Source organism: Pipistrellus kuhlii, unplaced genomic scaffold (assembly GCF_014108245.1).
Source record: "Pipistrellus kuhlii isolate mPipKuh1 unplaced genomic scaffold, mPipKuh1.p scaffold_m20_p_9, whole genome shotgun sequence".
Classification (NCBI taxonomy): Eukaryota; Metazoa; Chordata; class Mammalia; order Chiroptera; family Vespertilionidae; genus Pipistrellus; species Pipistrellus kuhlii.
This window is the reverse complement of record NW_023425595.1, coordinates 27,821,428-27,835,914: the sequence shown is the minus strand read 5'-3', so window position 1 is coordinate 27,835,914 and position 14,487 is coordinate 27,821,428. Positions and strand designations below refer to the sequence as shown.

General features: G+C 40.5%; 1 protein-coding gene and 1 non-coding gene across 6 annotated transcripts in view; both read left to right on the top strand.

Moving 5' to 3' along the window:
• IPO7 (importin 7) overlaps positions 1-14,487 on the top strand; it is a 53,184-nt gene that overhangs the window by 28,520 nt on the left and 10,177 nt on the right. For all 5 annotated transcript variants that reach the window (XM_036427870.2, XM_036427871.2, XM_045578043.1 and 2 more), the window contains 9 exons: positions 1,276-1,370; positions 1,472-1,556; positions 3,299-3,433; positions 7,957-8,056; positions 9,872-9,948; positions 10,602-10,718; positions 12,540-12,629; positions 13,705-13,870; positions 14,052-14,212. In XM_036427870.2, the coding sequence (XP_036283763.1) occupies positions 1,276-1,370; positions 1,472-1,556; positions 3,299-3,433; positions 7,957-8,056; positions 9,872-9,948; positions 10,602-10,718; positions 12,540-12,629; positions 13,705-13,870; positions 14,052-14,212 (1,026 nt within the window). The remainder of the gene's footprint in view (positions 1-1,275; positions 1,371-1,471; positions 1,557-3,298; positions 3,434-7,956; positions 8,057-9,871; positions 9,949-10,601; positions 10,719-12,539; positions 12,630-13,704; positions 13,871-14,051; positions 14,213-14,487) is intronic.
• LOC118713827 lies at positions 13,443-13,627 on the top strand. Its single transcript, XR_004986390.1, has one exon. It is a non-coding gene; the product is annotated as a small nucleolar RNA SNORA23 (small nucleolar RNA).

Below are 14,487 nucleotides of genomic sequence, written 5' to 3'. Positions count from 1 at the left end.
ATCTCAGACTTTAAAAACCCTTTAGTTTGGCATGTGTGCACCCTTAATTTTTTAATTGTTGCCAGTTTTATACCATAAACTTTATCTTTTATATATCCCCTTAAAAGTCTAGTGGGCTTTAGGATAAAATTTCTTTGTTCAAAGCTTAGTCTGGCTTCACCCATTATTTCAAATCAGTTAAACCTGAAAAGGAATGAAGGTTGAGTTATCAGCTGTTAGAGGGTGTATATTTTTTTGAGGGGGACAACCTATATATATCAAATCATTATGTTGTATACCTTAAACTAACACAGTGTTACATATAAATTATGTATTTTATGGACTAGAAATTATGTATTTTTTACAAGTCCATAGCTAAATTTTTAGCCTAATAATTTGAAGATATCTGTGAATAGGGAAGAACTTATAAGCTGAAAGTGATTGTTTTATATGTACCTTCTTTGGCTTAATTTATCAGATGTGTTATGTTGTGTTGTGGTAGTTTGTTCCTTTTTATTGCCAAGTAGTATTGGATGTACTACCATTTATATGCAAGTTGGATATACTAGTTGATGGACATCTTTGTAGTTTGCAAATTTTAGTATTAAATTAGTATTCATAGCAGTTAAAGCTGCTATGAATGTTCTTACACAAGTATTTGCAATCGTGTTTGTGTGTGTGTGTGTGTGTGTGTGTGTGTGTCTTTGTGTCTTTGTTTATTTATACTAATATTTCTGAAACTAGAAGTCTGAAATGGGATTTTCTCTTGCCTTTTGATTTGAACTATGCAGGTTTTGAATAAGCTACTTGCCATGATCTTGTCTTTAATTTGGGTCTTGACTAAAATGGGTTTAAGCTTAAAAAAAAAAAAAAATCCTCCCTCCCCCCAATTTATGGGAGAAAGTTAAGGAGGTAGTAGAAGTGAGCCATCTGGGCTGGGTAGGCTCAGAAAACAAGTTACAGAAGCAGAAGAAGATTTCTTGGGGCTTAAGAGAGGGAAAGACAGAGGTGATGCCTCGGTGGGGAGGGGCAAGAGGAGGAGAAAGGAATGGGCATGATCTCAAGAGGGAGGGCAACCAACAGAATTTTTAAAAGCATATCCATAAATATGTAGTTGAAGCATTGGAAGTGCCTCTTATATTTAAATAAGGGTTAGTACTTTTTCAAATCTCCCTTTTTAATATGAAAGGACAACATTAGAGGAGCATTCATGTTTTTGAGAATCTGTTCTCACCTCATATTCTCTTAAATTCTTATTATATCTTACTGCATTAAATAAATGTCTCTTTAAATAAGGAAACTCTTCAAGTTGAAGAAGATGATAGACCTGAGTTACCATGGTGGAAATGTAAAAAGTGGGCTTTACATATTTTAGCAAGGCTTTTTGAAAGGTAAGCTCCCAGATACATGTTGATTTATTTTTTCAGTCTTTTGGTTTTATACGTGTTGACATAAAGCATTATAAAGAAACCACATTTTAATGTTCTTTTAGATACGGAAGCCCTGGCAATGTTTCCAAGGAGTATAATGAATTTGCTGAAGTATTTCTGAAAGCTTTTGCTGTTGGTGTCCAGCAAGTAAGTCTAAGATAAATTTTCTAAGTCATTATTAGATTAATTTCAGGCCTGCTTATTTTATTAGAAAACAAAATAAAATTATAAAGCCCTGGCCAATGTGGCTCAGTTGATTGGAGCATTGTCCCTTGCACCGAAGGGTTGAAGGTTCAATTCTAGTCAGGGCATGTATGGAAGGGAGCCGATCAGTGTCTCACGTTGATGTTTCTCCCCCTCTCCCTTCCTATCTACAATCAATTAAACAAAAACAAAAAACATGTCCTCGGGTAAGGTTTTAAAAAAAGTAAAAAAGCCCTAGTTGGTTTGGCTCAGTGGATAGAGCGTCAGCATGTGGACTGAAGGGTCCTGGGTTTGATTCTGGTCAAGTGCACATGCCCAGGTTTCAGCTCCATCCCCAATGTGAGACGTGCAGGATGTTTCTCAACATTGATATTTTTATCTCTCTCTCCCTCATCCTTCCTCTCTGAAATCAATGGGAAAAAAATTTTTTTTAAAGAGTAAAAATAATAAACCTATTATTTTTTTGTTTTGTTAATCTTCACTCTATTTTTCTCATTGATTTTTAGATAGTGGAAAGGAAGGAGGGGGAGAGAGAAAAAAAATTTTTGATGTGAGAGAGACCCATTGATGTTGTCTTGCATGAATCCCAACCAGGGCTAGGAATCAAAACTACAAACGAGGTACATGTCCTGGACAAGAATTGAACCTGGGACCCTTTAGTTTTGGGCTGATGCTCTCTGCACTGAGCAAAATGGCTAGAACCCAAAGGTGTACTTTCTTTTTTTCTATATTTTTATTGATTTGAGTCAGAGAGAGAGAGAGAGAGAGAGAGAGAGAGAGAGAGAGAGAGAGAGAGAGACATCAATGATAAAAGAGAAACATTGATAAGCTGCCTCCTACATCCCCCACACTGAGGATCGAGTCTGCAACCTAGACATATGCCCTGACCAGGAATTGAACCATGACCTCCTGGTTTATTGGTCAGTGTTCAACCACTGAGCCACGGTGGCAGGGCTGTTTTGCCCTTTTTTTTTTTTTTTTTTTTAGGAAAAAATAATGCTATATACTCAGGTCTAAATAACTATATTTGATTTATTAGTTTTTTTTTTTTTTTTCAAGTATATGATAGTATTTGATGGAAGAAGCCACTATTTCAGCTTTTCTTCTAACAATTGTTCTTCAGTACATAGCAGAAGTGCTGTATGTATACTTCCCACTTAGTGATATTAATATTTATTGTTCATTAAGAACTTTTTTTTAAAAGGACATTCTTAAGGAAAGCTTGTTCTATAATTATGACTGTAAAGAATATGATGCCTGCTCATACACTTCAGTGCCACTTCATTTATTCATGTTAAATAAAGTTTTTCTGCCAATACTTGTGTGTCATCCATGCCTTTTTTTAACAGTAAAAAGGGCACATAATGATTTAGCTTTAAAAAAAAAAATCCTCACTCAAGAATATATTTTCCATTGATTTTCAAATGGAGTGGAAGAGAGTGAGGAGAGGTTGGGGAAGAGAGAACATTGACTTGAGAGTAACACAAAAATTAGTTGCCTCACCCGGGCCCCAAAGTGGGAGGGGATTGAACCTGAGACCCTTGGGTCTACAGGCCGATTCTCCAATCACTGAGCCAAATCAGTCAGGCCTTGCATTTTTCCTTCCCCTTTGAGATATTTGTGACCCAGATTTTGATAATCTCTGTTCTGAAATTTTGTTTTTTGTTAAAAATTTTTTCCCAAAGGTTTTATTGAAGGTGTTATATCAATACAAGGAGAAGCAATATATGGCTCCTCGAGTTTTGCAACAGACATTAAATTATATAAATCAAGGAGTTTCTCATGCTCTCACCTGGAAGAACCTGAAGCCTCATATACAAGTAATAATTTTCTGTCTGAAATATTTTATAGAAAATATAATGGAAATAACATTAATTACCATAAAGGTTTAACCTGCATTTTTTGTTGACTTGTGTTGTTTATTGTAATTTTGATCATTGTTTTGAGAGTAGATTAGGAAAACAAGGTAAATTAACATTGTATAAACTTATTCTAGTAAAAGGAATTTTGTGAATATTCATATTATGTTTTCAACTAAAACTTTTTTTTTTATTATTGTTCATATTATTACAAATGTTCCTTCCCCCCCACCCCCCCACCATTGCTTTCCTTCACCAGGTTCCCACCCCACCCTCTGCCCTTTCCCCTCTCCCCATTGTCCTCATCCATAGGTGCATAGTTTATGTTCAGTCTCTTCCCATGCCCCCCTCTCCCCTTTTCCCCAAGAATTGTCAGTTCACTCCCCTTCCATACCTCTGATTCTATTATATTCAACAGTTAATATTGTTCATCAGATTTTTAAAATTTCCTTGGTTTTTAGATTCACTTGTTGATAGTTACGTATTTGTTGTTCATAGTTTTTATCTTTGTTTACTTTCTCTTCTGAAAGAACCCCCTTCAGCAATTCATATAATTCTGGTTTGGCGGTGATGAACTCCTTTAGCTTTTTTTTATTGGTGAAGCTCTTTATCTGGCCTTCGATTCTGAGTGATAGCTTTGCTGGGTAGATTATTTTTGACTGTAGGTTCTTGCTATTCATCACCTTGAATATTTCTTGCCATTCCCTTCTGGCCTGCATGGTTTCTGTTGAGAAGTCAGCTGACAATCGTATAGGTACTCCTTTATAGGTTACTACCTTCTTTGCTCTTGCTTCTTTTAATATTCTCTCTTTGTCTTTTGCTCTTGGAATTTTAATAATGATGTGTCTCTGTGTGGCCCTCTTTGGATTCCTTTTGTGTGGAGTTCTGTGTGCTTCCTGGACTTGTAAGTCTAATTCTTTCACCAGGTGGGGGAAGTTTTCTGTCACTATTTCTTTCAGTATGTTTTCGATATCTTGCTCTCTCTCTTATTCTGGGACCCCCATAATTCTGATGTTGGTTCGCTTGAAGTTGTCCCAGAGGTTTCTTACATTATCTTCAATTTTCTGGATTCTCTTGCCTTCTAGCTTCTGTGGAGGAATGTCTTCTGGCTCTTTATGTTCCAACTCTTTGACTTGATTCTTGAGATCTTCCCTTCTGTTTTTAGGACTCTGTAAAATATTTTTTATTTCAGACAATGTATTCTTTTTTTCTTTTCTTTTTTTTTTTTTGAACTTTTTTTTTTAATCAATCTTTATTGTTCATATTGTTACAAAGGTTCCTCATTTCTTCCCCCCTCCACCAGGTTTCCACCCTACCCTCCGCCCCCTCCCCATCCCCCATTGTCCTCATCCATAGGTGCAGTTTATGTTCAGTCTCTTCCTCCCTCCCTTTCCCTGACAGTAAATCCCTTTTCAGATAGTAAATCAGTTACTTAGCATTTTCTCATATCAATAATACCTCCACATGCCCAATGATACATTTCACACAAAAGACATTTCCAAATAGGTCAACCAACCTCATCCAGGCCCCACCCAAGGCACTCACAGGTCAACACCCCAGCCCTATACTAACTCAACACATCCAGATCTAAGCCTTCATCACTTGATTCAGCAGACCCTCAAGTTCCCACAAAAGTTTCCAGCCATGTCTGAGAGGCAGCAGTGGGGCAGGGGCAGGTGAGGAGCGAGCTGCTCCGGGCCTGGCCTCTGTTGCTGTGGTTCGTTCCACAACCAGCTGCTCCGGGTCTGGTCACCGCCGCTCCCGACCTAGTTGCTCTGGACCTGGCTGCTGCTGCTCCGGGCCTGGCCGCACCCGACCCGGCTGCTCCGGGCCTGGCCGCTCCCAGCCTGGCAGCCGCTGCTCCGGGCCTGGCCGCACCAGACCCGGCTGCTCCGGGCTTGGCTGCTCCCAGCCTGGCAGCCGCTGCTCCAGGCCTGGCCACTCCCAGCCTGGCAGCTGCTGCTCCGGGCCTGGCCGCACCAGACCCAGCTGCTCCGGGCCTGGCCGCTCCCAGCCTGGCAGCTGCTGCTCCAGGCCTGGCCGCACCAGACCCGGCTGCTCCGGGCTTGGCTGCTCCCAGCCTGGCAGCGCTGCTCCAGGCCTGGCCCCTCCCAGCCTGGCAGCTGCTGCTCTGGGCCTGGCCGCTCCCAGCCTGGCAGCCGCTGCTCCGGGCCTGGCCACTCCCAGCCTGGCAACCGCTGCTTTGGGCCTGGCGCACCAGACCCGGATGCTCCCGGCCTGGCAGCCGCTGCTCCGGGCCTGGCCGCACCAGACCCGGCTGCTCCGGGCCTGGCCGCTCCCAGCCTGGCAGCTGCTGCTCCGGGCCTGGCCACACCAAACCCGGCTGCCCCGGGCCCGGCCGCTTCGAGTCTGGCCGCTCCCAGCCTGGATGCTCTGGGCTTGGCTACTGCTGTTCTGGACCTGGTTGCTCCCAACCCGGCTGTTCTGGGCCTGGCTTCTCTGGGCCCGGCCACTCCGGGTCTGGGTGTTCCTGGACTGGCCTCCCTGGGCTTGACTGCCTCCGCCTCAGGCCTGGCTGTCACTGCCCCAGGTCTTGCTGCTCCAGTGCTGGCTGTTGTTGCTCTGGTTCTGGCTGCTGCTGCTCTGGGGCCTGGCCATTGTTGCTCCAGGCCTGGTTGCCATTGCTTTGTGCCTGGGCACTCTAGGCCTGGCCGCCGCTGTTCCAACATTCTGTCCTTTTTTTTTTTTTAAACGCATTTATGTTGCAATGTTGGTTAGTGAGTTGAGTTCTGACTTAGTCTTTGATTTTTCAAGATCTTCTTTGTATTCTTTCTTAAGTAATTTTACTATCTTTTGCTCTCACTTGATTTCTTCACATTGAGAACTTTGGTTTCTTCCTCCTTGTCCTGGGAGCTCAGCAGGTTGGCCTGTGGCACCCCTTTGTTCTCCGTGGGCTCCCACACTGCTCCAGCCTGTTGCTGGGGTCGGCGCCGCCCAGGAAGCAGACCCCGGCCTTTGCTCCGTTGCCCGCGCTCAGAGGTCGATGGCTCAGGGGCACCCCCTCCCTGGGGGCCCCGTCGCCCAGCTCCCTGCCGCATTGTCCGGCAGGGCCTCCTGCTCCCTGTCGCATTCCTCCAGTCTGGAGCTTTTTTTTTTCTCCTTCCCGCTAGGGGAGTCTAGGATCAGAGTCAACAGACTGTCCTCTGCGCGCAGTGCGCGCGTGACTCTGGGGGCTCCACTTTTCGACACTCCCCTGGGATTCCACCTCACAGCCCCGTCTCCCCCTGCCCGAGCCTGGGTCCCCAGGGTCTGGTCCAGGACTTGGGTTCAGAGCAGTCCGGACTGAGGCTCAGCGCCGCCGGAGGCTTTGTTTCTTCACGCTAGGGTAATCCAGCATCAAAGTCAACATTCAGTCCTCTGCGCACAATGTGCGCGCGACCCCGGGGGCCCTGCTTTTCGCTACTTGCTTGGGATTCCGCCTCACAGCCCCGTCTCCCCCGCCGGAGCCTGGGTCCCCAGAGTCTGGCTCATAACTGGGGGTCAGCGCTGCTGGTTCGGGGGTTTAGCCCAGGCTGGGGGTTTTATTTCCTTCCTGCTAGGGAACGCCAGGCAGCACCCAGCCCTCTCCTCCTCTCCGGCTGTGAGCTCTCGCATGTCTCGGTACCTTAGGCTTTTTTTCAGCTCCTCTGATTTTCCTTCTGGTTTTCTCTTTCCTTCTTGTTGTAGAATTTTCAGTCAGTCGACTACCTGTAGCTCTGGGCGATGTCCACTCTACATTTTAGTTGTATTCCATTGAAATTGTTGTGTGCTGCTGCGGTTAGGCGTCTACCCGAGCAGCCATCTTCTTTATTTCAGACAATGTATTCTTTATTTCTTGTTGATCCCTTATCATTTCTTGTTGACTCCTTATTAATTCTAGTTGATCTCTTTTCATATCCTCATAAGCCTTATCCATCTTTTCTAGGAAATTCTTAAAAAACCTTATAAGCGTAGATTTGAACTCTATATCCAGACGCTTTTTGTCCTCCATTTCTTTCGTTTGTGATCTATTTTGTTGTCACATTTCGCAGTTACAGATGGGACGGGGTTTCAGGGTGGAGCCTGCAGCTTTGGCCTTCAACTAAAACTTCTTACTGTTGCATTATAATTAGTTAATATTTTATATATATAATTTGTAACAATCAAAGAACAATTTTGCCAGGTTAGTTGTGAGAATAATTGGCTTATTTTTATGAGTAATTTTTTTTGCTTTATTTAAAACTAGGACTTCATGGACTAAAATTTCATGTTATATTGTCTCAGAATACTTAATTGCTATCTTCATGTTTTATTTCATAATTATTTGTTGCATAGAAGGAAGAATATGTACACTGATAGTTGATCTGAGAATGTAAAGTTTGACATTAAACTTTTAAAAATATATAATTGATTATAGAGTTACTTTTGTTTTACCACTTAACAGAAATTTGAAGGTTTAAATTTTAATACTAACTCAAGGTTGTTACTTAACTTTTAAATTGCAGGGCATTATACAAGATGTTATTTTTCCATTGATGTGCTATACAGATGCTGATGAAGAACTTTGGCAAGAAGACCCTTATGAATATATACGCATGAAGTTTGGTAAGGAATTTTTACTTTAAGAAATAAAATGTCAGTTAGGGATGTATATAGTAAACCTAGGTGGTATCAAGGCTTCTTACCTTTCACACTAAAATGTCTTTGGTGTTTCAATGTAATTTATTCATTGGTTAGACCAGAGATTTTCCAATTTTTTCATCTTATGGTACACATAAACTAATTACTAAAATATTGTGGCCCTCCAAAATATACATTTTTTTGTCGATCCGCCCAAAAAAACAGGTATAATTTTGATTCTTTCACACTAGATGCATGTTGTTGTATTGGCTACTATCATTTTTGTATTTGACCATACAAGGGGAAAGAGTTTGGGTATTTAATGTTTTAAAAATTATTGTAGCACCGAGGTTACAAATTACTGCTTTAGACCTTTGAGAGTGGGGCTATTCAGTGATCAATTATGGCATTTCATCATTTTTAGCAAATAAATACAGTTGTGTTATTAAGTTATTAGATGTGCTTCTGGCACATTCCAAAACTTAAAAATTCAAGACTATACCTTAACACTGAGTGGTCTGTGAGGTCTGAAAAGTTTGCAATTGCTGGTCTAAACTATACTTTTGGATCCCTGTCAGTCAACTATATATGTGCAAATAGAGAAGATGCATACTGGAAGCTAGAGTCACAGGGAGTCTCCATGGAACTAAAGATTGTAATTTGACTAATTTGAGTATTAGTCCTTCCTAGCAAACTCTTATTTTTTGTATTACTGTGTTTTCTTATTGGCTTAAAATAACACATTAATTATCTGTTTCTGGGAAACAGGAATCTGGGTATGGCTTAGCAGAATTTTCTGCTTCAAGATCTCTTATGAAGTTTCAATCAAAGAATCTTACGTACTTTTAGTCGTTTGTATTTTTGTGACCCTATTGTGAATTCTCATAGTAGTAGTGTTTTGTATGAAGGAAAATAATCATTAGGATAAATTGATGGATTATTAACATTTATCTTGTACAGAAAAAACATGGAATTAGAGTTTCACACAATTATATGGGTAACTAGTGGCCTGGTGCACAAAATTTGTGCACAGAGAGGGGGACATCCCTCTCGCAATCTGGGGCTGCTGGCTCCTAACCACTAGCCTGCCTGCCTGCCTGCCTGCCTGCCTGATTGCCCCTAACTGCCTCTGCCTCCACCCAACTGCCCTCCCCTGTTGGCCCGATCTCACCTCCAACTGCCCTTCCTGCCAGCCTGACCGCCCCTGCCTCTGCCTGCCTGATTATCCCTAACTGCACTCCCCTGCAGGCCTGATCTCTCCTCCAACTGCCCTCCTCTGCCAGCCAATTTGGTTCTGACTGGTTGGTTTCTATGCCAGTCAGCGTCTCTGGGCCTATCAACGGGGCCTGGTTAGAAAGGCGGGACTGATCAGCAGCCCTGGTGGAGGCCTGGAGAGAAATAGCGGGGTGGCTGCTGACCCGGCCCAGAGAGAAAGAGCTAGGCAAGTGCTGATCAACAGCTGCCACATAGGCTTTGGATCAGACCCTGCTTCTCTCTTTAGGCCTCTCTCCAGGCCTGATTCGCAGCCCCCTCAGCAGTCAGTGCTGGGTCGCCACGGCAACCCAGTGGTGACAGTAGGACTGACTTCTGGTTGGTCAAGCCTCCGGTCATGATGAACCCAGGGTTTTTATATAATTAGGATTGGGTTCATATTCAAATTCACCTTGTGTCAAAATATAACAAAATTTTAAGGTTTCCCCTTCCCCTCTTTTCTTTTACCAACATTACTTATAAATTATGTGGCAGTGTTTGTTGAAGAAATTGAAATTACTGTTTTCTGTATTTAAATTTATTCTCTAGATGTGTTTGAAGATTTCATTTCTCCTACCACTGCTGCCCAGACACTATTGTTTACTGCCTGTAGTAAGAGGAAAGAGGTAGGTTATTTAATATGTAGAATACTTTTGCTTTTATGTATTTTAATATTTAAAAATTGTTCAGATACACTACTTTTTTTCTTTTAATGTGTTTTTTTTTGTTTGTTTGTTTGTTCTAATACATTTAGTTGGTTTTTATTTTATTTTTTATTTTTTTTATTTTTTAAATATATTTTATTGATTTTGTACAGAGAGGAAGGGAGAGGGACAGAGAGTCAGAAACATCGATGAGAGAGAGTCATCGATCAGTTGCCTCTTGCACACCCCCCACTGGGGATATACCCGCAACCAAGGTACATGCCCTTGACCGGAATCGAACCCGGGTCCCTTCAGTCCCCAAGCCGACGCTCTATCCATTGAGCTAAACCGGTCCCGGCACATTTAGTTGGTTTTTAGACAGGAAAGGGGAGAGAGAAACATCAATGATGAGATTCATTGATTGGCTGCCTCCTGTACCCTCCACACTGGGATCCAACGGGTAACCCAGGCATGTGCCCTGGCTGGGAATTGAACTGTGTGACATTCTGGTTCATAGATTGATGCTCAACCACTGAGCCATGCTTCCTGGGCCAGATACCCTGCTTTTAATGTTAGCCGTATGTGAGTCATTTTTGTCATTAATGTTTTTTAAGGATTTCCTCTTTTTAATTTAGGTACTGCAAAAGACTATGGGATTTTGCTACCAGATTCTTACGGAACCAAATGCTGATCCTCGAAAAAAAGATGGAGCCCTGCACATGATTGGCTCTTTAGCTGAAATACTTCTAAAGGTATTTTTTTTTTTTTTTTTTTTTTTTTTTTTTGTGGATCTGCATACAGTTTGATAACAGTTTTATTGAGATATAATTCACACACCATGAAATTGACCCATTTAAAGTTTACAGTTCAATAGTTTTTCTTATATTCACAGAATTCCAAAAAGGAATCTTATTTATTAGCATTTACTTTCCATTTTCTATGAGACCTCCCAACCTTAAGATATGCCTAACCTATTTTATGTCTTGGTAACTGTTAATTTGTGGGTATATTTGTCTATCTTTCAGCTTTACTATACCTGTCTAGTCATCCTTTTCTTAGTTCATAAAGTAATTATTTGTGTAAAAGGCTGAATTCTCTTGGATCAGATTTTTTAACTATTATTAAACTATAGGCCTGGTGCATGAGATTTGTGCATGGGCAAGATCCCTAAGCCTGGCCAGTGATCAGGACCGATCTGTGGGGCAACCATCGGGATGATCAGGGGACCCCCACTGACAACTGCCTTGGCTGGTTGAACCCTGTGGGCTAGGTACAGCTCCTGCATTGGCATCTGCCCCCTGGTGATCAGTGTACTTCACAGCGACCGGTCATAATGCTGTTCAAATAATTTTCATATTAGTCTTATATAGGATAATCTTAGATTATAGAAAAATTGTAAAAATAGTTCTCATATCTCTTCACCCAGCTTCCACTAATGTTATTTTTTTTTTTTTTTTTTTTTTTTTTTTTTTTAAGAGAGAAAGGGGTAGGGATGGAGAGTTAGAAACATCAATGAGAGAGAAACATTGACCAACTGCCTCCTGCACGCCTCTTACTGGGGATGTGCCTGCAACCAAGGTACATGTCCTTGACCAGAATCGGACCTTGGACCCTTCAATCCGCAGGCCAACACTCTATCCACCAAGCCATACTAATTAGAATACTAATATTAATATCATAGATAGCTATGCCATAATTCTCAAAACCAGAAAATTAATATTGATATTTTGAACTAATCTATAGTCCTGGCCAGTTTGTCTCAGTGGATAGAGCATCAGCCTGCAGACTGAAGGGTCCCAGGTTGATTCTGGTCGAGGGCATATACCTTGGTTATGGGCACATCCCCAAGGGGTATGCAGAAGGCAGCTGATCATTGATTCTCTCTCATCGATGTTTCCAACTCTCTATCCCTCTCCCTTCTTCTCTGTAAAAAATCAATAAAAACGTATTTTAAAGAAAACAAACTAATCTATAGACCCATTTCACATTTTATAAGATTTCTCGCTAATGTCCTTTTTGGTCCATTAATCATTCCAGGATCCCATATTGCATTATGTTCTCATGTCTCATTAGTCTTCTTAGGTTTATTAGTATTTATAAGTTTTTAATATTAATATGCACTTTTCTTTATAACATCTTACTTTTTAGAAAATACAAACATCTTTTTAGATACTCATATTATCACCTTGAAAGTAGGATGTTTCTCAGTCTATGTTATGTTCATTTAAAATCTTTACAGGGATTTAAAAAAATTCTAATAGTTTTTTAAGCAAAAAAGTTTTATAAGGTAAGGAATAAAATTAACCACACATCATTACTCAACCACCATTGCTGCTATGACTTAGTGCTATTGCTTTCTTAACAAACAATACAAAAAGGTTTAAAAAAAGTATTCTGTGTGTTTTTTATGGTAGTGTGAAAATAAGAAAAATTGGATGTGTATCTTGGGGTTCAAAGAACCAGAGTAAATATATGTTTAGCATCAATAGTCATTTTTAACACCATGTGTATCAGGCATTTGAGATTATTATATTTGGAATTCTTTCAAAAATAATTTTTGTTTATATTTACAGAAAAAAATATATAAAGATCAGATGGAATACATGTTGCAGAATCATGTATTCCCTCTCTTCAGCAGTGAACTAGGCTACATGAGAGCGAGAGTAAGTTTTAATGCTGTATTTATTTATTTAGTTATATCTTATAATGCTTATAATGAATGACTGCTTGTGTCAACTTTTAAATGAAAACTTTATAATTTCATTTTTAAAGCCATATTTTATTTTTTGCTTTTTTATTTTTTCTTTCTGCTTTTACTTTTATTCATATTTATTTTATGCTGAATTTTCTCTTGGGCCATGAGTTTTTGTTTCTTCTGTCCAGTGAGGATCACTGTATGTGGCAGGGAGAGCTCACGTATGGGTCAATCCACCCATGAGCTCTGTAATTGTACTCTGCATCTTAGAGCTTTATTCACCTAGATGTGCTCAATGACAAGAGAATCTACATCTAAACCCTTAAAGTTCAGCCTTGTTCTCTGCATTTTTAAGCATGTGCAGCAAAAATTCAGCCCTCTTTTTGGGCCACCGATGCTGTGTCCAATCCCACTGTTTTGCCTGGGTACACCTACCAATTCCACCATTGTAACGATGGAATGGTACACACTGCTTCTTTAAAGTGGTATCTTTAAGATACTTGGTGGCTTTCGAATATATATATATATATACACACATATATATATATACATACACACACACACACACACACACACACACACACACACACACCTTTGATGGCCTGGCGGTTTCATGAATGTTCTTAAAGTGAACATAAAGATTTGAGCTTCTTGATTTGCATGATATTGTGGGATTTTATGATTCAAGTGAACAGCGAACCATTTTCAGAGGTCACCCCTGACCACTTTGGGGGAAGAGCTTCTGTAAATGGCTGATGTATTGTAGCTTCTGTAAATGGCTGATGTAATGTGTGCATAGTTTTCATCTGTGTCTGATAGCAGTGTCTGTCTGTGTTTTGCATTCAGATCTTGCTATCCACACAAACATCATGCAGCCAAAGATTAAGTTGGGATCATAGTACTGGTCTAGTGTTGTCTCATTGGACATAATTTACCACTGGCCAGCCTCCAAATTCCCATACAGAACTTTGTGAATAGAGATAGTGTATAGCTTTTGGAAATTTAATATAGCTATAATAACTCACTGCATTTTATTTTTAAAGGCTTGCTGGGTCCTTCACTATTTTTGTGAAGTTAAGTTCAAAAGTGACCAGAACCTGCAAACAGCCTTAGAGCTGACACGAAGATGTCTAATTGATGATAGGGAAATGCCTGTGAAAGTGGAAGCTGCCATCGCACTTCAGGTGTTAATCAGCAATCAAGAAAAAGGTAAAGGGTTTATATCGCAAATAGTGTAGCATTCTCCCCCCCCCCCATAATTGTGCAAGGCATAATCCTAGATACTTGACACATAATCTTCCTTTTTATATGGAAGTATATCTTTTTTACATTAATGTTTGTTATATCAGGTTTAAGGAATTTTAGCCTAATTTTTTTTCAACTCTTACAGCAAAGGAATACATCACACCATTCATCAGACCTGTAATGCAAGCTCTTCTTCATATTATAAGAGAAACAGAAAACGATGATCTTACCAATGTAATTCAGAAAATGATCTGCGAGTATAGTGAAGAAGTTACTCCTATTGCAGTAGAAATGACACAGCATTTGGTATGTTATTTGAACCAATCATTCATGCATTACTTATCTTCTAGAAAGCATTTTCACAGAGCTTATTGTATGCCAGATAACACTGTAAGCCCTTGATAGATATATGGATATATATCTTTAACTTGTTTAATTCTTACACAATCCTGTGTGAGGTATATAAAGGTTAAGTAGTTTGCCCATAGTTAGAATGGGTGAGGCTAAAATTCACATTTGAGCTGTATGTCTTTACAGTGCACATCTCTTTTTTTTTTAAATTATTTTTATTTTTTTCAGAG